The sequence below is a fragment of the Colobus angolensis genome, unplaced genomic scaffold (assembly GCF_000951035.1).
Source record: "Colobus angolensis palliatus isolate OR3802 unplaced genomic scaffold, Cang.pa_1.0 Scaffold472, whole genome shotgun sequence".
In the NCBI taxonomy this organism is placed as follows: Eukaryota; Metazoa; Chordata; class Mammalia; order Primates; family Cercopithecidae; genus Colobus; species Colobus angolensis.
The window spans coordinates 240234-266514 of record NW_012118177.1 but is presented as its reverse complement, the minus strand read 5'-3'; the positions used below and the strand labels follow the sequence as shown (position 1 = coordinate 266514).

The following is a 26281-nucleotide window of genomic DNA, read 5'->3' as shown; positions in this document are numbered from 1 at the left end:
GTTATTGCATTTTAACTTCTTTAATAATTCACTCAAAACTGTAACATGAGAGGAATCCACTATTTTAATTAACATTTATACAGAATTATAAAGAATAAAAGACTGAACACATTTATGAACAAACTGCAGTATGTCTTTAGGTTCATAGGCTGCCCAACACATTTAAAGCATATAGCAAATGAAGTCACAGAACTATAGGGCTACAAGGAAATCCCACAAGTTTATAGCTTAACTGGAATCAGATTTATCTTGATACAGAATAATCTATAAACTTATTTAGTGGTCATTTTGTCTCATCTAACAAATCACACAGATGTCAACCACAGGGCCTTGCAAATGCAGAGTGGCCATTTACCTTTAAAATGAAGTATTATAGACAACCAGAATAAAATATTTACTATTTTCCATTTTCAATATGAGCATTTGGAATTTCACTATTTAAACTCGCATTACATATACTGAAACTACAAATGAATACAGCAAGAATATAGACATACTGCAGCCTTTGACTTTGACATCAACACGCTGGTTAAAATACTGAGAAATTCGAACCACACAAAGTCACAAAATGAAGTGGAAAAACCTTAAGACAATTTAATTTAGCATGCTTTATTTTGCAGCTGAGCAAGCTAAGGACCAGGGGCAACTAGACCCTAATAATGTGTACTTTTGAAAATGATACAAACTACCTTGGTTGTGAGAAGTGCAGGTTGACCACTTTAGGAGGATAGTCTTCAAACTGACAATTCAAAATTTCCCATTACATGTGAATAAAATTGGAAGGATGTTAAATCTCCATGGAAAGTTACTCTTGTAAGTTAGGATGCCTTATACTGAGGCTTTAGAATGAAAGTACACTTCACAGATGGAATAGTGAACATAAATTATTACAAGTCAAGATAATAGTCATATTAGTAAGGTAAGCAAGGTAAATTTTCTTATACACAAAAATTATTTTGATGACCTTTTTCAATAATGAATCTAAAATGAAGTGTTTTAGCTCCCTAAACACAAGACGAACATAAAACTGCTTAATAACTTTAGAGCTCATGTAATATTCTTGCTGAAAACAGTTACTGAAATTACCAGCAAAATGACAGAATATCTTTAAAGCAGTACACTTGTATAATCTGTAATAATTCCTTCGCTAACTTTTAAGAAGTATTCTCTGGACTATAAATTTTGTGCAAATAGACTTCCACTTTATTATTACCCAAATTACAGATATCCAAGATACCGACAATATGCACTCTATCCAGTTCAGTTGCCGCTTTTATAATATCACCTAAAAGTAAAAAGCAGATGGTAAGTACTGTAAAGTAGTTAAATATTTACTTGACTTTAGTATCACATAAGCTGTTAATTTTTTCTTATAATATTAACACCGTGCTTCATCCTCTCCCTCTTCCCTCCAATTTATTACATGCATTTACCAAAATTATATGGCAACTTCTGCAGATAAAGGTGAACACATCAAACAGATATACCAACAATGTCAAGGCATGAACTGGTATTCAAAAGCCATATTTAGTTTTTGGGTTTTTGTTTTGTTCTTGGTGAAGCAAAATAAATCCACATATCTTCAAGGTTATTTATAAGGTTCCAAATAAATAGCTTATTGGTATACTTCAAATAAATGCAAAGATAAAGTTTTCTATTTTGAAATTCAATTATAAATATTTTTGTAAATCTATAAGCCATAAAGCAAAACTGTATTTACATTATATATGTTTTAATTGTGTAAATATATGTGTAACTGATGCATCTTTTAAAGTGTATTTCCTTTAAAATGGCTTTATTAATTAAAACTTAGCTTTGGATACCCTTGAGAAACTCTATGAAAAATGGATCAGGTCTCCAGTAAGACAATTCGCTTCTCAGAAAAAAAAAATAGATCAGGTGAGTGACATGGCAGAGTAACGAGTTCCAGGGCTCTGTCCTTCTGTAAAGCATCTTATAAGCTGACAAAAACTCTTAGAATCAATTTTTGCAGAACTCTAGAATCTAGACAAAAATTTAGAGCAACTAGGGAAAAGTTAATAAAGAAAGAAACTGCTACATGGTGGGTAGAGGGTGCTGTGGTGTTTTAAATTGCCTGCCTACCACTCCTCACTCCGCAGATAAGGGGCAGCCATGAAGATGGCTGCTTGCACTTCTGTTGCAGGTTGCTAGTACCAAAGAGGGCAATGAAGACCTTATTCTCCAAGATGTGGTCATGTGTTCTCATCTTTACAGTAGCTCCCTCAAGGACAGATGCAAGGGTTTACTTTTGTTTTACCCAGTTTGGAGCATTCCCACAGCTGGGATGGCTTTTCTGGTGGTGACATTGCTGAACACATTTAAAGACAAAAATACTAGCCAGTGCAGCTGGGCAGGTTATAAAGTTGGTACAAGCAATAAGCAAACCAAAAAATTCTGGGCAGGAAGAAGCTGAGAAACAATATATATGGTAGAATGTGGGCTTTAAAAGCTCCTGTGTACAATGGAAAATCAAGAAGGCCACATGCATACCCAGGGTAGACATGTGGTCAAAAAAAAAGGCCGAGAATACTCATCATTCATCTGTGGCTGACCTTCATGCTCTGAGCGAGCAGGAAGTGAAGGCTAAGGCAGAATTGTAAATGGCCTGGCTAAATGTCAAAGGAGTGCCACCACTCCGGGTCAATCTGCAAAAACTGGGAGAACATATTTTTTCTTTTTCATTTCTTGGCTCCAGGTGTTTAAGAAAACTGTCAAAACACTAGCTGACTACCACTAAGATAATGCATCACAGACTTTAGTGGCTACACATAAAAATACTTTATTTTCAATACAAGAAAATGAAAACATTTGGAGGTTAAGTAACAAGCAAAGTCACATGGTGATTCTTATCCAGACAAGCTGGCATGAAGGTATATGCTTTCAACCTTTTATGCTAGAGCTACATCTCTAAAAAACTGTGCTAAAATATAGTAGTAGATCCAGGTTTTGTGAGAACCCAAGGGTATACTATTTGGGGGCACTTTTTAATGAAAAAATACAAGATATGTAAGAATGCCAAATGGGTTATATAAGGGATTTGTGCAAATTTAGGCTACATTAGCATCACAGTAAATTCATCTCTGCTAGACTTATCAAATATCTAATTAATGATTTAAAATTGTGTCAGTTTACTTAATCATAATGATTACAACTGATAGTACTATATAATTTTCTTTTGCCTTGAATGGGGTGGACTTTAATCCAGATGCTTTGGAAAGATTTCAAGATCTTGAGATCTGATGCTAACAGTAACAACCTAAACCTTGATCATTCTAACTGTTACCATATTTTGACTTTTATGAACAATGACTTACTCCTATCCACAACATGAAATATAAATAAGTCTTCTGTTCAGGTAATTCTGCCTAGTTGTGTATGACAACTTCTAGTTGTGAATGACAACTTCTCTATGCCTCAACTTGCTTATCTAGTACCTACATCATAGGGTGTTTTGAGGATTAAATACACATAAAGCATTTAGAATGGTAGTTGACACATAGCAAGCATTCAATTAAATATTAGCAGTGATTATTTTTACTTAAGGAAACCTATTATGAAATTTGGATAGTATTTATATCATAAAAATTCTTTAAAAAGGTCTATAGATTTTACCTATAAAACGAGCTTCTCTTCAGTTCATTTTAAATTGCTAGAATTACAAAAACTGTACATTTTAGGAACTTTACAAATGCATAAGGTAAGTGTGACAAAGGTAACACTATGTGTTCTCCACTCCATTTCCTCTCTTTGGTCACAGGAAAAAACACGGCTTCCCTTATAGCTAGGCTGGGATCATGTAACTTAGTTCTTGCAAATGAGAATGCAAGTAGAAGTAATGTGTCAATTCTGGCCCAGTGTAATTAAAAGCCTTCATCTTTTTCTTCTTCTGCCCTGACAACCCTAGAAGCCATTTCTTCCTGCTTGGGCAGCAACAAGATGGAAGCAGACTGGATTCCTGAATTGCTGCTGGGAAGAGAGCTGATGACTGATTGCATCAGACTTGAGTAAGAAATAAACTTCTTGAGTTAAAGTCCCTGTGACTTTAGAGTTGCTTTGTAATGAGCATAGTCCAATAGATATTGTAATACAGTGTGGTATTCCTGTCTCTGAAACTAATAAGGGAAACCTTGATTACCTAGAGAATAATAAAATTGTTTTCTTTGATGTGTTAAAACACTTCCATATTATGCTGTACTTCTAAAATGATATCCTTGGACTTCAAAGTTAGAGATGACACCAAGTAGGATATCATATCAGTAATCAGTATTCAATAAATGACTTGGGATAAATGGCTATTTGGAAAAAAAAAATATGAAGCTGGATCCCTATCTCATTTATTTATTTATTTATTTATTTATTTGAGATGGAGTCATGCTCTGTTGCCAGGCTGGAGTGCAGTGGTGAGATCTCGGCTCACTGCAACCTCCACCTCCTGGGTTCAAGCGATTCTCCTGCCTCAGCCTCCCGAGTAGCTGGGACTACAGGCATGCACCCCCACGCCTGGCTAATTTTTGTATTTTTAGTAGAGATGGGGTTTCACCATGTTGGCCAGGATGGTCTTGATCTCTTGACCTTGTGATCCGCCCAACTCGGCCTCCCAAAGTGCTGGGACTACAGTCGTGAGCCATCGCACCTGGCCAAGGATCCCTATCTCATTCTTTACACAAAAATAAATTCCAAATGGATTAAAAGTTTAAATTGTAAAGATGAAGCCATATAAACACCCCCCAAATTGAATTCAGAAATGGGCAAAGCATTTAAATAGATATTTCTCCAAAGAAGACAAACGAATGACCAATAAGTACATGAAAAGATGCTTAACACATCATTAGTAATTAGGGAAAAACAAATCAAAACCACAATGAGATACCATTTCACATCCATTAGGATCACTGTTGTCAAAACAACAACAACAACAAAACAAAACAAAACAAGTGCTGGTGAAGATGTGGAGAAATTAGAATCCTCATGCATTGCTGATGGGAATGTAAAATAGTGCAGCTGCTATGGGAAAGCTTGGCAGTTCCTCAAAAAGTTAAACATAGAATAACTGTTTAATCCAGCAATTCCTCTACTGGGTATGTATCCAAAGGAAATGAAATCAAGTTGAGGGATTGGAGGCAGAGAAGGAGGGTGGAATAGAAGACTCCACCAATTGTCCCCTACTCCTCCCCTGGCAAGGACATTAATTGTAACAATTATCTACACACACAAACAAGCACCTTCATGTGAATCAAAAATCAGGTGAGCACTCACAGTACCTGGTTTTAACTTCATATCACTGAAAGAGGCACTTAAGAGATAGAAAAAACACTCCTGAATCACTAATACCTACAGCAGAAAGCAAAACTGGACCAAAATCAGCTGATGCCTGCTCATGGATGGAGCACTGAAACCAGCTCTAGCCAGAGGGGAATCACTAATCCCAGCGGTCCACAAGCCTCCCCACCACGGCCTAAAGTATTCTGAGGTCCTAAATAAACCGGGAAGGCAGTTTAGGCTATAAGGACTGCAGCTACTAGGAGAGTCCTAGTGCTGAACTGGGCTCAGAGATAGTGTACCAGGGGTGGGATGTGTGTGTGTGTGTGCGCTGGGGGGCGGAGAAGGGAGACGCAACCTACTGAGACATCAGCCAGGGTGGCTAAGGAAGTGCTGGCATCACCCCTCCCTTAGCCCCAGGCTGCACAGCTCATGGCTCCAAAAGAGGCCCCTTCCTTCTGCTTGAGGAGAAGAGAGGGAAGAAATGGGCAAAGCATTTGACAGATATTTCTCCAAAGAAGACACAGCAAGATAGGGCACAGCAGGATAGGGCACCAGTAAGAGTAGTAAGAGTCATGAGACCTCGTTTCGGGCCTTAGCTCCCAGATATTATTTCTAGACACACTCTAGGCTAGGAGGGAACCCAGTGGCTTGAAGGAAAGGATCCAATCTTGGCAGTATTCATCACATGCTAACTGAAGAGCCCTTGGGCCCTGAATAACCTGCAGTGATACCTCAGGTATTATGTCAGGGATCTTGGGTGAGACTCTGAGACCGGCTGGTTTCAGGTGAGACTCAGCACATTCTCAGTTGTGGTGGCTTTGGGGTGAGACTCCATTTACTTGCGAAAAGTGGAGGGAAAAGTAAAGGGGACTTTGTCTTGCATGTTAGATACCAGCGCGGCCACAGGGAGGTAGAGCAACAAGTGGGCACTTGGGGTTCCTGATTCCAGGACTTTACTCTTAGATGGTACTTTTGGACCTGCCCTGGGCCAGAGGGGAGCCCACTGCCCTGAAGGGTGAGTCCCAGGCCAGGCAGCAGTCACCGCAAGCTGACTGAAGAGCCTATAGGTCTTAAGCAAACATTGGTGGAGGTCTGGCAGTGCTCCCCATAGGCCTGTGGTGGTGATAGCCATGGATGAGATACCTCCTGCCTTTGGAAAGAGAAGCGAAGAGTGGGAAGGACTGTGTCTTGTTTGAAAGTCAGCTGAGCTACAGTACAATACAATACCATGTAGACGTCTAAGATTTTTGACTCTAGTCACTGGCTCCTGGATGTCACCTCTGGACCTGCTTGTGAACTAGAGGAACTAGCTGCACTAAAGGGATTGTCACAGGCCTGTCTGGCTTTGCCACCACCTGACTATAGAGCCCTAGGGCATAAGGCAAACATAGGTGGTAGCCACGGAGTGGTTACAGCGGGCCTTGGGCCAGACCCAGAGTGGTGCTGGCTTCAGGTCTGACCCAGTGCAGTCATAGTGGTGGTGGCTACAGGGTAGCTTGTGTCACTCCAGTCCCAGCTTCAAGTGGCTCAGAAAAGAGAGAGACTATCTTTGGGAGAAAGTCAGGAAGAAAACAAGAGTTTCTGCCTGGTAGTTCAGATAATTCTCCTGGATCTTGTCCAAGACCATCACTCAGCCATAGCCATAAAAAGGAATGAAAAACAGGCAAATTTCTAGAGACAGAAAGTGGAATAGCTGTTACCCAGGGATCAGGAGAGGGGAGAATGAGGAGTTACTGTTTAATGGGTGCAGAGTTTCTGTTTGGGATGATTAAAACGTTTTGGAAATGAATAGTGGTGATGGTTGCACAACATTGTAAATGTACTTAGTGTCATTGAATAATAAATATAAAATGGTTAAAATAGTAAATTTTGATCTGTATGCTTTATCACAATAAAAATGTATCAGTATATATGGGTGAAGCTCTAAAAGTGCTGGAAAAAGACAGTGAATTTAAAAAACGTAGTCTTGACCAGAGTGATGCCTGAGTATGACATAAAACCAGCAGCCACAAGATAAAAAATCTAGTGTATTTGAGTACATATGAGTAAAATTAGTTAAACAACCAAAACATCCCATTGAAACAATGTCAAACTGGGTAAAAGTCTTTGTGACACACGATAAAAGGTTAATTTCTTTAATATGCAAAGAGAAGTTACAAATTATTAAGGAAAAATAGAGACAAATGAAAGGTAAAATTAGCATAGAAAGTATATAGAAAGAAAAAATATAAATGGCCAACAAATGTATTAAGATTTTAAAGCTCAGAAATAATTGATAAATGCAAATCAAAATAATAATATATATTTTTGCCTATCTATCTGCCATAGATTAGTAAGACCAATATCTAGTTTTTACAAGAGCATTAGTAAAGTGGCACTCTTGCTTTTGGTTCTAGTGTAAATTAGTATAACCACTTTAGAGAACCATTTGACAGTATCTACCAAAATTACATATCTCTTGTATAAGTATGCCCTGTGGAATACTATTTAGCCATAAAAAGAATGAAATTATGTCTTTTTTAGGAACATGGGTGGAACATTATCTTAAGTGAAACAAGTGTAAAGATTTTATTGACACACACACATACACATAATGGATATTCATGCAGTACTGTTTGTTAATAGCAAAAACATTTGGAAACAATCTAAATGTCTACCAGTAGGAGACTGGTCAAATAAATTTTGGCACATCCACACAGTGGAATACTTTGTGGTTATTGAAAAGAACGAGGTAGCTTTCTATATACTAATATGAAATATGTCAAAGATATACTGTCAAAGGGAAAAAGCTGGCTATAGAACCATATGTTTACTAATTCCATTTTTGCATATTTATTTGAGAAAGAGAGCAATAGAATACATACTTTCATATGCAAAAATCATTTCTTAAAGAGTTCAAATAATACTGGTTATCTCCTGAGAATAGGTGAGTGAGTTGGTGGAAAGGGCTGGACCTGGGAAGGCAAGGAGGGGAGCTTTCATTTTTACCTGGTAGCTTTCTGTACTATTTGAATTTTTAAATTATTAATGTGTATAGCTTTTGTAATAAAAAAGAAACTACCTTATAAAGAATGTTTGAAAGATGACACTAGTATTATACCATGAGACACTGCATCATATCATTTTGTAACTATTTTTATCTTTCAGTATAGAATAATGAAAGGAAAGAAAATGTTTGGAATTGGATCAGGTTTCAAAATCTAGCTTACTCATGCTAGTGAATCTCTCTGATTTTCAGTCCAGTTATCTATAAATAGGGGATAATAAGGTTCACCTTGTGAGATTCTTATTAGAATTAGTTGTACCATATAAAATGCCCAGGCACAGTGCTTGGTACAGAATTTAATGGACACTATTATTATTATTATTATACATATTATTAATGCTATGTCATGAAAAACATGGTATTCCTCTCAAAATGAACCACTTCGTTTGTGATTACCAATTAATTTTTCTTCCCTAGTGATTCTTGTCCTTCACATCTCAAATATTACCTGCATTAGCAGAAGGGTACCAGGTATTTTTCATATAACCATGTTAGTGACTACTGGAAGAACACTGGCACTAGCACCAAGCAGTTAGCTGAGAATGCTGAACTGGCATTTTATATCAATAATAGTGTAGACATATAGCAGAAGACATGTGACATAAGACATGAAACATGAGCATACATGAGTGCACAAATATTTAAGCTGCATGTTAGGGCACTAATTAAGAAATGTGAAGTTACTGAAAGTCTAAGGAGCTCCAATGTAGAAAGTAATACTGCAAGTGTACATCATCTCTAAAATGGACTGTGGGAAAAATTAAAAAAAAAATCAGCTCTTATAAAATTAGGTACCCAAGTTCAATTTGTAGCAACTGTTACTGCCTCAAATTACTTTGTCATCAGGCACAGCTCATAAGACTTGTTCAAAAACAACATACACTCAAGAGTTTCATCAGCTTAGAAAGACCCGCCAGAAAATCCCAAGATTATAAGGCCTTTCTTAAAAGCCATTTTAAATGTAATATCCCGATAAGCTCAATGAAAACTGCTAGAAACTTTACCACATGCTTAGGAATTAGAAATAACAGAAAAACATGAATGGGGTAATTATAACTGGACAGATAATTTTATAGGTACATAGAAACAATTTAGAGTTCAGTATATTATGCAGCAACCTAAACAATTACCTGGTTGAAGAGTTTCACTATTGGGAATACATGTGCTCCTAGCAGTTCTCAAGAAATTTATTGCATAGCACTGGAATAACTACACATTTATAAGAGAGAACAATTTTATTGTATTATACTACAGAGGTATTGTAATTTCAGGCAATTACAAGGTGAAAGGACAAATCGTGTCGCCTGAGAAAAAGGAAGAGTAGAATTTGTGCTGTTCCATGTGCATACTACTTATGTCTGATGAAATAATTATACTTGGAATTGTATTATAAGATAATATTCTTAATGCTTGCCTAGAGTAGAAATAGCTATTCAATTTATTTAAAAGACATTCTCATTTATGAGTCTTGGGGAACATTTACCAAATAACCCTTTAATTAAAACTACATTAAATTTTAAGGCTAGAACTGTTTACATAATAAAATCTTAAGGTTAGGGCTGTTTATAATTTTTTTTTTTTTTCTGAATGAAAAGAACACTGAGATTGTTTTACCTGCAACCGCTCTTGGACCTGGCAATCGGTCATTTCCAGTTGTGTCCTGTGGATATGCACAGCTGTAATTCATGGAGGTCAACAGTGTGTCTATTTGAGATGTTCGAATATCCTCTGGACAATACATGGGTAGGAATGCAACATCGATTGCTATCTCATGGTTCAGACCTGTTAAAGAAAATTCATATGTTATTAAAAGTTCAGTGGGTTAGCATGTGGTACTGATGCCAAGTTTGCTGGTTTGATCCCAAATGTTCCAGAGAGCTTTAGATCTGAAAAAAAAAAGTGTTTGAAAACTGGAGACTAAACTCTTATTATTGCAATTTATGAATACATGGTATTTGTTGAAAGAGTAGACACTCCAGTGCAACCTTTCACCACTGCTGGAAATAACAGTTCAAAAGGTTTCCCCTACTGATGGAAGATTGGAATCTACTATCCAGAGGACAGCACGGTCACATAAATGACATATAGAGTGTTTCCTTGGTCATTTAGGACAGGTGCTATTCCGGGGCAGGGGAATTTGGAGATGACTATTGGTTCCCTTATTGCCATTTGGACTCAAGGATATCTGACTAATGCAAGGTCAGGGATGACGTAGTAGCTACATCTCATCTGTCCTCAAATATACAAGACATGGTTCACACACTCACCATTAGGGCCATGAAAGGTTGTGCTAGGAAAAGGGCTAAGGTGTTCCTATTTCTCCACATCCTCTCCAGCACCTGTTGTTTCCTGACTTTTTGTTCAACCATTATGGAAAACAGTATGGCGATTCCTCAAGGATCTAGATCTAGATGTACCATGTGACCCAGCCATCCCACTACTGGGTATATACCCAAAGGATTATAAATCATGCTGCTATAAAGACACATGCACACGTATGTTTATTGCGGCACTATTCACAATAGCAAAGTCTTGGAATCAACCCAAATGTCCATCTGTGACAGACTGGATTAAGAAAATGTGGCACATATACACCATGGAATATTATGCAGCCATAAAAAAGGATGAGTTTGCGTCCTTTGTAGGGACATGGATGCAGCTGGAAACCATCATTCTTAGCAAACTATCACAAGAACAGAAAACCAAACACCGCATGTTCTCACTCATAGGTGGGAACTGAACAATGAGATCACTTGGACTCGGGAAGGGGAACATCACACATTGCGGCCTATCATGGGGGGGAGGGGAGAGGGGGGAGGGATTGCATTGGGAGTTATACCTGATATAAATGACGAATTGATGGGTGCTGACGATGGGTGCAGCACACCAACATGGCACAAGTATACATATGTAACAAACCTGCACGTTATGCACATGTACCCTAGAACTTAAAGTATAATAATTTAAAAAAAAAAGAAAAGAAAAGAAAAAGGGCTAAGGGGGAACAACTAAAGTGAATTCTGACCTTTGACTGTCATCTTTTTATGTGGGTCAATGTCAGTTGGGGTAGATAAAAAAGACTTCCTAGAGGAAGAAAAGAATTCTAGCTACGTACTAAAGGATGGGTAGCATTTAAATAAACAGAGAAGAGGGCATTTTAGGCATGGCAGGGAATAGCACAAGCCAAAGGTGTAGACCAGAGTAAAAGACCATCTTGGCTAGAGTAAGGGTAAACAATCACACAGAGCACAGCTTCGAAACTGTGAATTCCATTTAGTGACACAAATCAGAAATCTGAGAGTTATCCTCAACTCCTCCTTTTCGGTCTTTCCCAGATATTTAGTCAGCTAGATTATATGACCTTAATGTTTCTCTGATTCATCCCTTATAGTGATTCTTAAGTACTGAGTACAGGCAATGACGGGTAACCAAATCCTTCTCGTTAAGCTGCAAACCAATCCAGAAATGCAAGTTCTTTGCTTTTGATGGGGAGATGACATTAAATCTCATATATTTAACTTAACATACAGCTAAAGGCCACTTAGAGCTTTCTAAGGATTACTAAAATTTGATAGCCATAAATTGAAATAATCACGTTATCTAGAATTTTCCAAGAATTCTAATTCAGTATTATAAGGAGCATAGCCATGTTACAGCTCCTAGCAATGCTGCAAGACTCATATGAATGTGCACATGCTGGTATCTTATATCCTTGATTCTAAGACTAAATTTAACTCATATATATATATCATTAATTTTATTTTTTAATAAAAAGAAAACACTGCATTAAATGTACCGTTGACCATTTCAACTTGCAAACAAAAAAGGAAGGATGCCTTAAAACTGAGAAATTATCAGAATTTGGAAATCTTGATATTTTCAAGAAAGTAGACATATTAGTGTGTTATTGGTATTGTTTTGAGTTGCTTTCTAAATTATAAAATATTGGGAGTAGAGCTTCAGCATTATCAGTGGATTCTTTACTGAGCTGTTTGATTAAAGCTAGAGTTCTGGTCAGGCGTGATGGCTCATGCCTGTAATTCCAGCACTTTGGGAGGCCGAGGTGGGCGGATTGCTTGAGTCCAGGAGTTCAAGACCAGCCTGGGCAACATGGTGATACACCGTCTCTACCAAAAATACAATAATAATAATAATAAACTGGGTGTGGTGGTGTGCGCCTGTGGTCCCAGCTACTTGGGCAGAGGTTGCAGGGAGCCAAGATTGTACCACTGTACTCCAGCCTAGGCAACAGAGTGATACTCTGTTTCAAAAACAAACAAACAATCTACTAGAGTTCAAAGTACAGACGTTTAAGTCAATAGGCCTCAGGGCTTTTGTGCTTGCTGCCTTTGTGCCTAGAATGTTTTTTCCCCAGATAACCACATCTCTACCAGGTTTCTGAAATGTTCCTTACTCCAGGAGATCTCTGCTATTTAAAATTTAACCCTTTCCTACTACAACACTCTCCAGCAACTTTTTTCTTAGCACTTATCACCATCTCACTCTACTACAAGCTCTCATAGGGCAGGGTTTTTATCTGTTGTGTTCACTAATGTGACTTTAGCACTTACAAGAGTGCTAGGCACACAGTAGATGCCCAATAAATATTTCTTAAATTGAGTAAATAAATATACATGTGTGCATTTTACCTATAATTTTTCAATAATAGAATTTAAGACATTTGTGCAAGAGTATTCAAATATAAATTCATCCATATTCCCATTACCAATAAGTGAACACAAATACCCTGTACAAACCCCAAGAAAAATGGCTATGATGTAAGGAGAGCAGTTAAAATAATCTTTTCTAGATTTTTTTGTCAAAGTATTTTTTGGAAAAATTTGTCACGTGATTTGTTCTTTTCCTTTACTGTAAAATGCATTTAAAAGATAATTTTAAATTTTAATAACATTAATTGTGACATCAAGGTAATTTAATATACTACAGTTACACTGAAATAATAAGGCTTCACTCATCTTTATATTTTCTTTTATTAAAGCAGCCAAACAGACCAATATAATTTTTTCCCTCCTTGGTATTAGCCTGTGGGCTCAGGATCAATTATTTGTACCTCTAGGGTATGCCACTTTCCTTGCTGAAAGCCTATTTGAAAGATTAGCTGAGTAGCACTGGGTTCCCTCAATGTTGATTCCCTCACCAATTAATACTATTATTGGGGTTTATATCTTTTGACTTTTAAAAGACAAATAGGCAGCCTTCAGCAACTTGGAAAGGCTAGCTGGATTATGTTCCTAATTATCTAAGTCAAATGAAAATTGAGCAGATGACTTTTAAACTTTGACTCATCAGATTTCATGGGTAAACAAATTAGTATTAGTAGAGCCAAAGATACACTATAACACCTGTAAGTTCAATTAAAACTTTTGAAAGCTGTGTTCTTATATTTAAGGTGAGAAATAATTCTTAAAATTGAGAAAGACTGACTAACATATTTTACATTTTGTACTTGGGCTAAGGGCACTGAAAATCTAGTTTGTTACTTCATCTCAGTATATTCTATTTAAAGTGTGTGATCTTACATGGCAGGCAATGGGCTGAGGTTTTAATGGTTATAATCTATTGATTTGAGACAGGTGAGATGGCCCAGCAAGAATTTAAAGACAAGAACCAGTGCTTCTAGGATAGGTTTCTGACATTGCCATGGTACCAAGCTGGTGGTTGCTGAGAGCCATCAGAACTGTGGGAAAGAAGGAAGACTAATAATTCTACTCAAAGTTTTCAATAACAATTCACCCTTCCAGTCAGAGGTAATGACCAAGTAACAGGGTTGTAGTCCAAATAACATTTTTGGCTCCAAGAATAAGACACTTCAAAATTACGAGGTCTTCTATAGACTTGCAAGATATTGCAGAGGTATAATAAACCACTAGAAGATAGTATCACTGAATGAGACAATCTTCGTGCTTAGAGAACCTTAAACATCATACAGATTTATCTGCCTGGATTGGTTTAGGCAGTCTTAACTGAGACTTAACTAAGGAGTCTAGAACAGGGTAAATTATGACTGGGGGACGCAAATCCAGCCTGCCCCTGGTTTTGTACATTCCATGAACTAAGAATAGCTTTCACATTTTTAAATAGTTAAAAAAAAAAAACAAAAGAACAATAGTTTATGATACATGAAAATATGAAATTCAAATTTTAGGGTACATACAGTTTTTTTCAAACAACCATGTGCATTCATTTACATATTGTCAATGGTTGCTTTCACATTAATACAGCAGAGCTGAGTAGTTGCAAAAGAAATTGTATGGCCTGTAAAACCTCAAACATTGACTACTTGTCCCTTTACTGACCAAGTGTGCTGCCTTGTATAAGATACACTTAAAGTCATCTTTCAGTTTTAGGATTCTACCTTTTAACAAATAGCACAGTAATAACAGATTTATTCCTCTCTTCTGAGTTTATTGCTCATGTCCATGCTAAAATATATACAAACCATTTTTCTGGTCTTATAATACAACTTGGGTTCATACTTTCCTAAAAGATATGACAAATTCAGCACTTTCACATCCGATATTCAGCTCTCATTCTAAGTAGTGCTTGAAGTATAGATGTAGATAGTACTTGAATGAATGAAGATATGAATATAGATAGTACTAGATAGTACTAGAATATAGATATTGTCTATACTTCAAGTACTACTTAAAGCATAGTAGTTTTCAACCTTTAATCTACTCCTTTATACCTGATGGACAGGATGTGTTCTTGGCAGTGGCATTCTCTCTGTGGCAATAAGTCTCTCTTATGAATGGAGTAGACTGAATGGGCTGCTTCTCTAGTGTGTATCAGAATTCTAAGAAGTATGAGTAGGCCTCTTGCAGATGACTATGATAAGCTACCCCCTCCCAACAAGACTGTATGAGAATCACTGGATCCAGTACCATTTATCTCAGCTCTCTAAGTTTTATCCCTTTATTAAGTTAAACTATTAGAGCGTGAAGTACTTGGATTATATAATAATAAAGTGAAAATATATTCCTTTATAGAAATGCTTTATTAAGATATGACTAATGATTATACTGATTAGGTATATTAAAATGTTGATGCACGAAGCAACTATCTGAAGATCATTTACATACCTTTTTAAAAAAAAAACTACAGTTGAAGATAACCCATTTGTTATCCTGTGCTATTTATACAATAATTTCATAGTTAATTCAGACTTGAATTTTGTTTGAGAAAAAAAAAGCAGGGTTCATATATATAATTGTTTTCTCTGCAACAGATGATACGTTTAGAGAGTCAGGAGATCTGATTTCTAATCATGGTCTGGCTTTTACCTAGCCAAGGGTAAGACTAGAAGATATCCAAGGTTTATTTTGGCTTTAAAATTAAATATCTCATCAGAAAAAAGAAATAACTACTAAAAACAAACCCTTCTCCCTTCCTGCCAGAAAGCACAGAAAATTATTGCCAATGGTAGAAATTTGGTTATTTGCAAGTACCTAGTAATACCTACTTTTTGTGCTTCCTTTAAAATGTTCTGTTTTGTTTCATTCATAAATGGTTTATTTTCCACTGTCTTTTAACCATGTAAACCATCCTTGGAAAAATGTAGGATATAAAATTTGTATAGAAACAGCATACTTCTAACATGGATTAAAGCTAGTGGGAGGAATGATGAAATTTCCTTCTTCACATTTGATTCCTGCTTTTAGCTGACTCATAGCCAAAGCTACACAAGTTTATAATTACATGTAATACAGCTGAGAAGTCTTAGTCAAACTGTTTTAATAGAGCAGTAACATTTTAAAAGTGAGAAAAAAATTCAAGTTCTAGTTTCTAGATGAACTCATCATTTCCATGGTTACCTTTTTAAATTTTTAATTTTTGTGGGTATATAGGTGTATATATTTATGGGGTACATGAGATATTTTGATATAGGCATGCAATATGTGAAAATCACATCAGGGTAAATGGGGTATCCATCCCCTCAAACATTTATCCTTTGAGTTACAAATGATGCAATTATACTCTTTTAGTTATTTTTAAATGTACAATTAAATTATTATTGATCATAGTCACCTTACTGTGCTACCAAATTGTAGATCTTATGCATTCTTTTTAATTTTTGTGTCCATTAACCATGATTATTTTTGATGGATGGGAAATTTTGCTATAATTTTTGTTTCCTAGATACAAAACTAAAGTTGATGAACTAGTTGAAGAGACCAAGTAATGCAGTCTAGTGAAAAAGCATTGGAAACTTAGGTCTGTGATTTTCTAATGGAGTCAGTGAGAATTCAGACTTTTCATAGATTACATACATACTCACATGTCTGTACATATTTATATGTGAGGAGGTAGGGAAGAGGGGTTGGGAGAGAATAAAAGGGAAAAGAGAATCTTGATAAAGGTCAAGGCAATTCATCCAAGGACTGCAAATGTTAGCACCACGCTCTCACCAACTGAGCTAACCGGCCAAGATGTCCAGTACTACAAATGTAAAAATCCATGAACTACATTATTCAGTCATTAAGTTAATTTGCTTATAATTTTTTCCTCATTCCTTCATTTTAAGGTAATAAGACCTGGTACTAAGATCTTCCTGTGAAACACAAATGCATTGTTTTCCTTGACTCTGAGTCATTTTAGCTAAGATTTTGTTTTAGAATTTTTTTGTGTGTAATTTTTCATCTTTCAGAAACAAAAAAAATCTAAGTTTTAAAATGTTTTGACTTCTTTAAATTTCTGTAAGTTCCATAGCTATCTCTCAATTTTGAAAAACCTGGGTAAATCAGCTTATCTCCTCTTATCAGACAAGGAGTTTTTTCAGTAACTTTTTTCCAGTCAACTTTAGTTACTTGATTATTTTATTATCTTGAGGGTCTAAACAGACCTTTTTTTGGTAGGGCTTCTTTTGATTAGTATTCTTTCTTCTCTTTAACTTACACTTTACCCTTCAGTGGTTCCAATGAATGAAGAAGCAGAGAACATAGGCAAGAAAGTGGTGGCTAAGGGAGAACAGGAGCTGCCTTAGAAGTAGTCAGATAGTCAGGAATGAGGAAAATTCCCTTAGTTCTCCCATTCTTCTCTCCCCAGATACTTTCCAAGGACTTGCCAATGTTTAGAAGCACACAATTAGAGCTTCATTTATTCCATAATTAGTGCTCCATTCCTTTTGTTTGAGCCAAACAAGAACTTCCCTTGGGCTTAATGTTTTTGTGGGAAGGGCTTAAATTTTTAAAGCAAAATAGTAGGCATATTTAAAATATGTTAAATTAATGATATTCAAAAAGAACAGTGGACTTACCTAGTATGGTTACTTCAAAATGTCCAAGGCTTCGGGCACTCTTAAAATCATCAAGTTTTGGGGGCCTTCCTTCTGGTGGTACATATTTCGCAGGCTGAGAATTATACTGCTCACTAAGAAACTTTCTGTGTTCAAACATAAATTTCCGTGGAATACTTTCAGGATAAACATGGCTGTAGTGTAGGTGATCTATTAAGCCAAACTTTTTCTCCCTCCACAGCTGACTCTCCCACCTATCACTTATGGTTTTTCTGGCTTTCCCTTGCAGACTAGCATTTGTATTTGCTCGACCTGTTAAAGACACAATGAGATAGACACAATCGATCTATAAACTAATCAAATAAAGTCATTCACTGCAAAAAAAAAAAAAAAAACACACACACAGATTAATGAGGAAGAGTTTAAGTAACATTAAAAATCAAACAACCACCTACAAAATATAAAATGAATATACAAAAGAAAATTCTTATTAAAGTGAAGAACTAAATTCACTTTCAAAATAAATTTTTACTGTAAAATACTAAAGTGACATTGTTTCTCTGTTGTTGGAATTATGTAGATTTGTAGTTATCTTCTTTCTACTTTTTACAAATGTTCTAAATGCTCTTAAACATATGTTCTTTTTATATTCAGTGACAAATTCAAATTAAATCAAATTCATGATTAGAGATCACTCACTCTTGGTGGAAATTTGAGCCTAAAATAAAATTTTGTTAATCTCTGCTAAAAGTAACCTGAACAAATACAGTCTCATTCTTCAATACTTCTCTCCTTCAGAGGGGCCATTTAGGGGTTGGGCATGGTGGCTCATGCCTGTAATCTCAGCATTTTTGGAAGCTGAGGCAGGAGGATCACTTGAAGCCAGGAGTTCAAGATCAGCCTAGTTAACATAGAGAGACCTGTCTCTAAAAAAAAATTAAAACAAAACAAAAACCAAAAAACAAAGGGGCCATTTATTTATTATATATGATACTCCTTTCAGATATAAATTAAATATGGAAAACAAAAAGGGAATGAAATTGAGATGAAAGATCCCCTCAATTTTTGTTGTTCTCTATTATGAAATCAAATTATCATTTATGTATGATTAAAATCTAACAAATCAAGTCTCTAATGCAGAATATAATTTATCGCTTATTGATATAGTTAGGCTTTGTATTCCTACCCAAATCTCATCTTGAGTTGTAATCCCCAGGTGTTGAGGGAGACACCTAGTGAGAGGTGATTGGATCATGGGGGGTGGTTCTCCCATGCTGTTCTCATGATGAGATAGTTCTCACAAGATCTGATGGTTTTATAAGTGTTTGATCTTTCCTCCTGCACACACTCTCTCTCTTGCCTGCTGCCATATAAGACGTGCCTGGCATGATTGTAGGTTTCCCAGCCATGTGGAACTGTGAGCCAATTAAACCTCTTTTCTTTATAAATTACCCAGTCTCAGGCAGTCATTTATAGCAGTGTGAGAACAGACAATACACATATACATTATGACATTCGTTCAGCAAACAATTACAAAGCACCTATTATGTGCCAGACATTGTGTTAAGGAATTTGGTACAAGTAATATTTTGAATAAATAATGTACCACGGTAGAATCAGAAACACAGTAAAATCAGAAAAAAACTTAATTTTGGAACAACATTTCTGCTAGCTGAGACAGGCTGACAGCTTCAGAGTTTACCAAAGTTGCTGACTTGCTTTCTTGCCTATGTCCTGGTATTCTTATCCTAGCATAAAAAGCCTTGCTGAGGCAGAAGGTGGCTGCAATAGCAAGGTTTCAGTATGGTTAATATACTACTTCTGATTATCAGACTTTATTACATATTCCCAGAGTACTTGCTTGGTTTCTTAAGCCTAGTTGGAGACTTATTGAAAACTTATTACAAGGTAAAGTATTAGTTTGAGTTGTAAGGGAAAATGAAGAAGTTGAACACATACTTCTTACTCATCAGGAATTTAAAATATTGCAATACTACAAAAGAGTTTTTTGAACTAAAAATTCAGTTGATGAACACACAAATTCCTATAATAATGATTGATAACAAAAGGGCTAAAAGAGTTAGTCACACATGGAAAGATCAAAAGGAATAAATCAAAGCTGAGAAAAAGAGTTAGTAGGACTAAATTGATGATTGGGAAATGACTTCATCTTTTGTATCTTCTAGAAGTAAATCTCTTCTCAAACTAATAAAAGTACATAATCAGAACAATGATTAGTAGGTATTACAGTGATCTAACCCATATGAAACATTCCTGCTTGACTTATTTTAGAATACAGCGGCCGGGCGCAGTGGCTCAAGCCTGTAATCCCAGCACTTTGGGAGGCCGAGACGGGTGGATCACGAAGTCAGGAGATCGAGACCATCCTGACTATCACGGTGAAACCCCGTCTCTACTAAAAATACAAAAACTAGCCGGGCGAGGTGGCGGGCGCCTGTAGTCCCAGCTACTCGGGAGGCTGAGGCAGGAGAATGGCGTGAACCCGGGAGGCGGAGCTTGCAGTGAGCTGAGATCTGGCCACTGTACTCCAGTCTGGGTGACAGAGCGAGACTCCGCCTCAAAAAAAAAAAAAAAAAAAAAGAATACAGCATGCAAAAGAAAAAGTGATATGCTATTCTAATTTTTAAAAAGTAAGTACTTACATCTACCTTATAGAAAACAATTATATGATTGACCTGTTCGGAAGAAGTCAGAATATTTTCTATGCATATTTTCTTATTTGAGTGTTAATATTAAGGACTGCCAAGGTACAAATGTTTATATGAAAAATTCCTCTAAAGAAACATACTTTATTTTTTTATTTTAGTAACTGGGGACTACAATTACCTACCTCAATTATATCTTCATAATTAACTAATACAAATAGGTATGAAATCAATACAGGAGACACTGGCAGGTATTGGTTGTGAATAGTAACAAATAAAAGGTAATAAACAGGAAAGAGATAAAATATATCTAGAGGTCAGGTTTTTCTAAAAATAAGATGGAAAATCATGAACTAGTTTTTTTTGAATGTTAATAAAATTACTATATGAAACATGTTATATTTTAAACTTAATGCATAGGTAAAATATAGGTTAATTACTTAGCAAAATTATGTTTTTATATTTTACAATTATAATTTTTATTCTATTATTTCAGTTATCTATTTTACTCATTTCTGGTGAGATTGGTTCAATGTTTTAATGAGGAACATTTACATTTAAGTCATAAGGTTTAAAAAAGAATGCAATTCAAATGTATGTACGTAGGCATGGTGAATTTTTTTAAAAAATCTACTCCAAGCATTTCATTATGTGGATAAGAGTGGTAGGTTGATGGAGGCAGGCTTACACCTGTAATTTCAGCACTTTAGGAGCCTGAGGCAGGAGGACTGCTTGAGGCCCGGAGTTCAAGACCAGCTTAGGCAACATAGGGAGACCCTGTCTGTACAAAATAATAATAATAATAATAATAATAATAATAAGCAGGCATTGTGGCACACACCTATGGTCCCATCTACTGGAGTAGCTGAGGTGGGAGGAACGCTTGAGCCTGGTAGGTCGAGGCTGCAGTGAGCCATGATCGTGCCATTGCACTCCTGCCTGGGTGACAGAGCAAGACTCTGTCCCCCCCCTCCAAAAAAAATGTGATGGGGTGTATGGAGACATGGGGGAGGAAAAGGAGCTATTTTCTCTGCCTCTCCTTCTTGCCTCCACTGATCCCTCCCTGATGCAAGATCTACAAGGCTGAAAAATAACAGGGTATTCCAGTCAGTATGTTTAGTAGCAAGTATATAACAGATTTTTAAAGACTAGTGAAAGCCAGAGGCTACCTGTAATGCCTTGTGTTACTGTTAACTTTTCAAATGTATGTCTGAGTTACTAGATATAAGCACAAGCCACACAAACATATTAATTGTATATTCACAAAATGAATGACTTTTGAATTTACAAGCATAGAAAAAGCCAAAGCTATCATGAAACTACCTGGGAATACATTAGTGACCATGTTGACACATATAGATCTAATTCATTCATTAAAACTGCAATATAGTATTACAGTATACTAATACGTTATATTTACAATCCTCTGTTGATTAAAATTTAGCTTTCAATATTCCCTATTATAAATAATGTTCCAAAAAACATCTTGGAATATGTCTCCCTATATGGCCAAAGACATAAATGGAATTTCTAGGTCACAGAGTATAACACATTCCCAACAAATTAGGTATTGTCAAATTATTCTCAAATGGTAGTTGCAGCATATTTATTCTAAGAAAGGGGGGAGGTGCATTGAGTCTCTCCCTAATACAAATAACTACTCCAGCTGGAATACTGAGTTTGTTAAAAAGAGACAAGGAGTAGGTAATTGAGGGATCCTTGACTCTTCTCATTTCTCTACTTTAAATTTTTATCAATATCCAGTTATAGCTGATTGTATCAGAAATCTACTTTTCTGATGTAAGTATAGACATTCCAGCTTTCTTTTGTATGGTATGTACTTTTCCATCTTTTTATATCACATCTTTACATTTAAATTGGTTTTCTTTTAGATGGTATATGGTTGGGTCTTATTTTTGTATCCAATATGATAATCTCCACTTTTTACTTGGGATATTTATACTATTTATTTTAATATACAGGCATACCTTGCTTTAATGCACTTTATTGTGCTTCACAGATATTGCATTTTTTGCAAATTGAAGGTCTGTGGGAACCCTGTGTTGAGTCTCTGTGTCATGTTTTGGTAATTATCACAATATTTCAAACTTTTAAAATATTATATCTATTATGGTGACCTGTGATTACTGATCTTTGATGCTACTATTGTAATTGTTTTGAGGCCCCACAAACCACACCCATATAAGATAGCAAACTTAATTGAAAAATACTGTGTGTGTTCTAACTGCCCCAACTACTGGCCATTTCCCTGTCTATCCTCTTTTCCTCAAGTCTCCCTACTCCCTAAGACAAAATAATATTGAAATTAGGCCAATTAATAACCTTATAATGTTTTCTAAGTGTTCAAGTGAAAGGAGAGTCACACATCTCTCATTTTAAATCAAAACCTAGAAACAATTTAGTTTAGTGAGGAAGGCATGTCAAAAACCAAGACAGGCTGAAAACTAAGGCCTTCTGAGCCAAACAATTAGCCAAGTTGAGAATGCAAAGGAAAAGTTCTTGAAGGAAAGTAATGCTATTCTAGTGAACACTTGCATGATAACAAGGTGAAACAGCCTTCTTGCTGATCTGGATAAAGTTTTGGTGGTCTGAATAGAAGATCATGCTAGCCACAATACTCCCTAAGGCCAAAGCCTAATTACTAGCAAGGCCCTAACTCTCTTCAATTCTATGAAGGCTAAGAGAAGTGACAAAGCTGTAGAAGAAAAGTTGGAAGCTAGCAGAGATTGGTTCACGAGGTTTAAGAAAGAAGCTATCTCCATAACATAAAAGTGCAAGGTGAAGCAGCAAGTTCTGATGTAGAAGCTGCAAGTTATCCAGAAAATCCAGGTAAGATAACTGATGAAGGTGGCTACACTGAACAACAGATTTTCAATGGAGATAAAATAGCTTTGTATTGGAAGAAGATGCCATCTGAGACTTTCAGAGTTAGAGAGGAAAAGTTAATGCCTGGCTTTAAATCTTCAAAGGACAGGCTGACTCTCTTCTTAGGGGCTAATGCAACTTTAAGTTGAAACTAACGCTCATGTACCAAAAATCCTAGGGCCCTTAAGAATTATGCTAAATCTACTCTGCCTGTTCTCTAGAAATGGAACAAAGCCTCAATGACAGCACATCTGTCTATGGTATAGTTTACTGAATATTTTAAGCCCACTATTGAGACCTACTGCTCAGATAAAAAGATTCCCCTCAAAATATTACTGCTCACTGACAATGCACCTGGTCACTCAGGAGCTCTGATGGAGATGTACAAAGAGTTCAATGTTGTTTTCCTGCCTGCAAACACAACAACCATTCAGAAGCCCATGGATCAAGGAATAATTCTGACTTTCAAGTCTTAATTCTTAAGAAATGCATTTCATAAGGCTACAGCTACCATAGTGATTCCTTTGATGTATCTGGGCAAAAGTGAAAACTGAAAACCTCCTGGAAATTTGAACACCTTGTGGAAAGGATTCACCATTCTAGATGCCATTTAAAGTTATTTGTGATTTATGGAATGAGGTCAAAATATCAACATTAACAGGAGTTTAGAAGAAATTGATTCCAACCCCCATAGATGACTTTGAGGGGTTCAACACTTTAGGGTAGGAAGTAACTGCAGAAGTGGTGGAAATGGCAGGAGAACTAGCATTAGAAGTGGAGTCTGAAGATGTTACTAAATTGCTGCAATCTCTTTATAAAACTTGAATGGATGAAGAGTTGCTTCTTACAAATGAACAAAGGTTTTTTTTTTTTTTTTGAGATTGAATCTATTCCTGGTGAAGATGTTGTGAACATTTGTTAAAATGAAAATAAAGAATTTAGAATATTACATAAGCTTAGCATAATAGATAAAGCAGTGGCAAGGTTTGAAAGGAGTGACTCCAATTTTGAAAGAAGTTCTACTGTGGATAAAATGCTGTCAAACAGCATCACACACTAAAGAGAAATCTTTCCTGAAAGGAAAAGTCGACTGATGTGGCAAAATTTATTGCTGTCTTATTTTAAGAAACTGCCACAGCCAATTCCTCAAGGCTCTAGAACTAGAAATACCATTTGATCCAGTCATCCCATTACTGGGTATATACCCAAAGGATTATAAATCATGCTGCTATAAAGACATATGCACATGTATGTTTATTGCGGCACTATTCACAATAGCAAAGACTTGGAATCAACCCAAATGTCCATCTGTGACAGACTGGATTAAGAAAATGTGGCACATATACACCATGGAATACTATGCAGCCATAAAAAAGGATGAGCTTGAATTAAAAACACATAGTTGGGATAGGCAGGTGCACCCAAGATGGTCAAATAGGAACAGCTCCAGCCTGAAGTTCCCAGTGTGAGCAACACAGAAGATGGGTGATTTCTGCATTTTCAACTGAGGTACCGGGTTCATCTCACTGGGGCGTGTCGGACAGTTGGTGCTGGTCCGCGGGTGCAGCCTGACCAGCGAGAGCTGAAGCAGGGCAAGGCATCGCCTCACCTGGGAAGTGCAAGGGGGAAGGGAATTCCCTTTCCTAGCCAAAGGAAATTGAGACACACAACACCTGGAAAATCGGGTAACTCTCACGCTAATGCTGCACTTTACCAAGGGTCCCAGCAAATGGCACACCAGGAGATTATATCCCACACCTGACCTGGAGGTTCCCACACCCACAGAGCCTCCCTCATTGCTAGCACAGCAGTCTGAGATCTAACTGCAAGGTGGCAGCGAGGCTGGGGGAGAGGCTCCCGCCATTGCTGAAGCTTAAGTAGGTAAACAAAGTCACTGGAAAGCTCGAATTGGGTGAAGCCCACCACAGCTCAAGAAGGCTGGCCTGCCTCTGTAGACTCCAACTCTGGGGACAGAGCATAGCTAAACAAAAAGCAGCAGAAACCTCGGCAGAGGTAAATATCCCTATCTGACAGCTATGAAGAGAGCAGTGAATCTCCTAGGACAGAGACTGAGATCTGAGAACAGACAGACTGCCTGCTCAAGTGGGTCCCTGACCCCTGAGGAGCCTAACTGGGAGACATCCCCCACTAGGTGCAGACCGACACCTCACACCTCACATGGCGGGGTACACCTCTGAGACGAAGCTTCCAGAGCAAGAATCAGACAGCAACACTTACTGTTCAGCAAGATTCTATCTTCTGCAGCCTCCGCTGCTGATACCCAGGCAAACAGGGTCTGGAGTGGACCTCAAGCAAACTCCAACAGACCTGCAGCTGAGGGTCCTGACTGTTAGAAGGAAAACTAACAAACAGGAAGGACACCCACACCAAAACCCCGTCAGTACGTCACCATCATCAAAGAACAAAGGCAGATAAAACCACAGAGATGGGGAAAAAGCAGTGCAGAAAAGCTGGACATTCAAAAAATCAGAGCACATCTCCCCCTCCAAAGGAATGCAGCTCATCGCCTGCAATGGAACAAAGCTGGACGGAGAATGACTTTGACGAGTTGAGAGAAGAAGGCTTCAGTCCATCTAACTTCTCAGAGCTAAAGGAGGAACTATGTAACCAGCGCAAAGAAACTAAAAACCTTGAAAAAAGATCTGACGAATGGCTAACTAGAATAACCAAAGTAGAGAAGTCCCTAAAAGAACTGATAGAGATGAAAACCATAACATGAGAACTACGTGACAAATGAACAAGCTTCAGTAACCAACTCGATCAACTGGAAGAAAGAGTATCAGTGATTGAGGATCAAATGAATGAAATGAAGCAAGAAGAGAAGTGTAGAGAAAAAATAATGAAAAGAAATGAACAAAGCCTCCAAGAAATATGGGATTATGTGAAAAGACCAAATCTACGTCTGATTGGTGTGCCTGAAAGTGAGGGGGAAAATGGAACCAAGTTGGAAAACACTCTGCGGGATATTATCCAGGAGAACTTCCCCAACCTAGTAAGGAAGGCCAACATTCAAATTCAGGAAATACAGAGAACACCACAAAGATACTCCTCAAGAAGAGCAACTCCAAGACACATAATTGTCAGATTCACCAAAGTTGAAATGAAGGAAAAAATGTTAAGGGC

At 36.9% G+C, this 26281-nt stretch overlaps 1 protein-coding gene across 2 annotated transcripts in view; it reads right to left on the bottom strand.

The window, feature by feature from the left end:
• LOC105523741 (chromosome unknown open reading frame, human CXorf57) overlaps window positions 1-26281 on the bottom strand; it is a 74201-nt gene continuing 47920 nt past the window's right edge. For both annotated transcript variants that reach the window (XM_011958698.1, XM_011958699.1), the window contains 3 exons: window positions 17607-17897; window positions 9944-10111; window positions 1-1285 (listed from right to left, as the gene is read on the bottom strand). In XM_011958698.1, the coding sequence (XP_011814088.1) occupies window positions 1155-1285; window positions 9944-10111; window positions 17607-17897 (590 nt within the window). In that variant the 3' untranslated portion in view covers window positions 1-1154. The remainder of the gene's footprint in view (window positions 1286-9943; window positions 10112-17606; window positions 17898-26281) is intronic.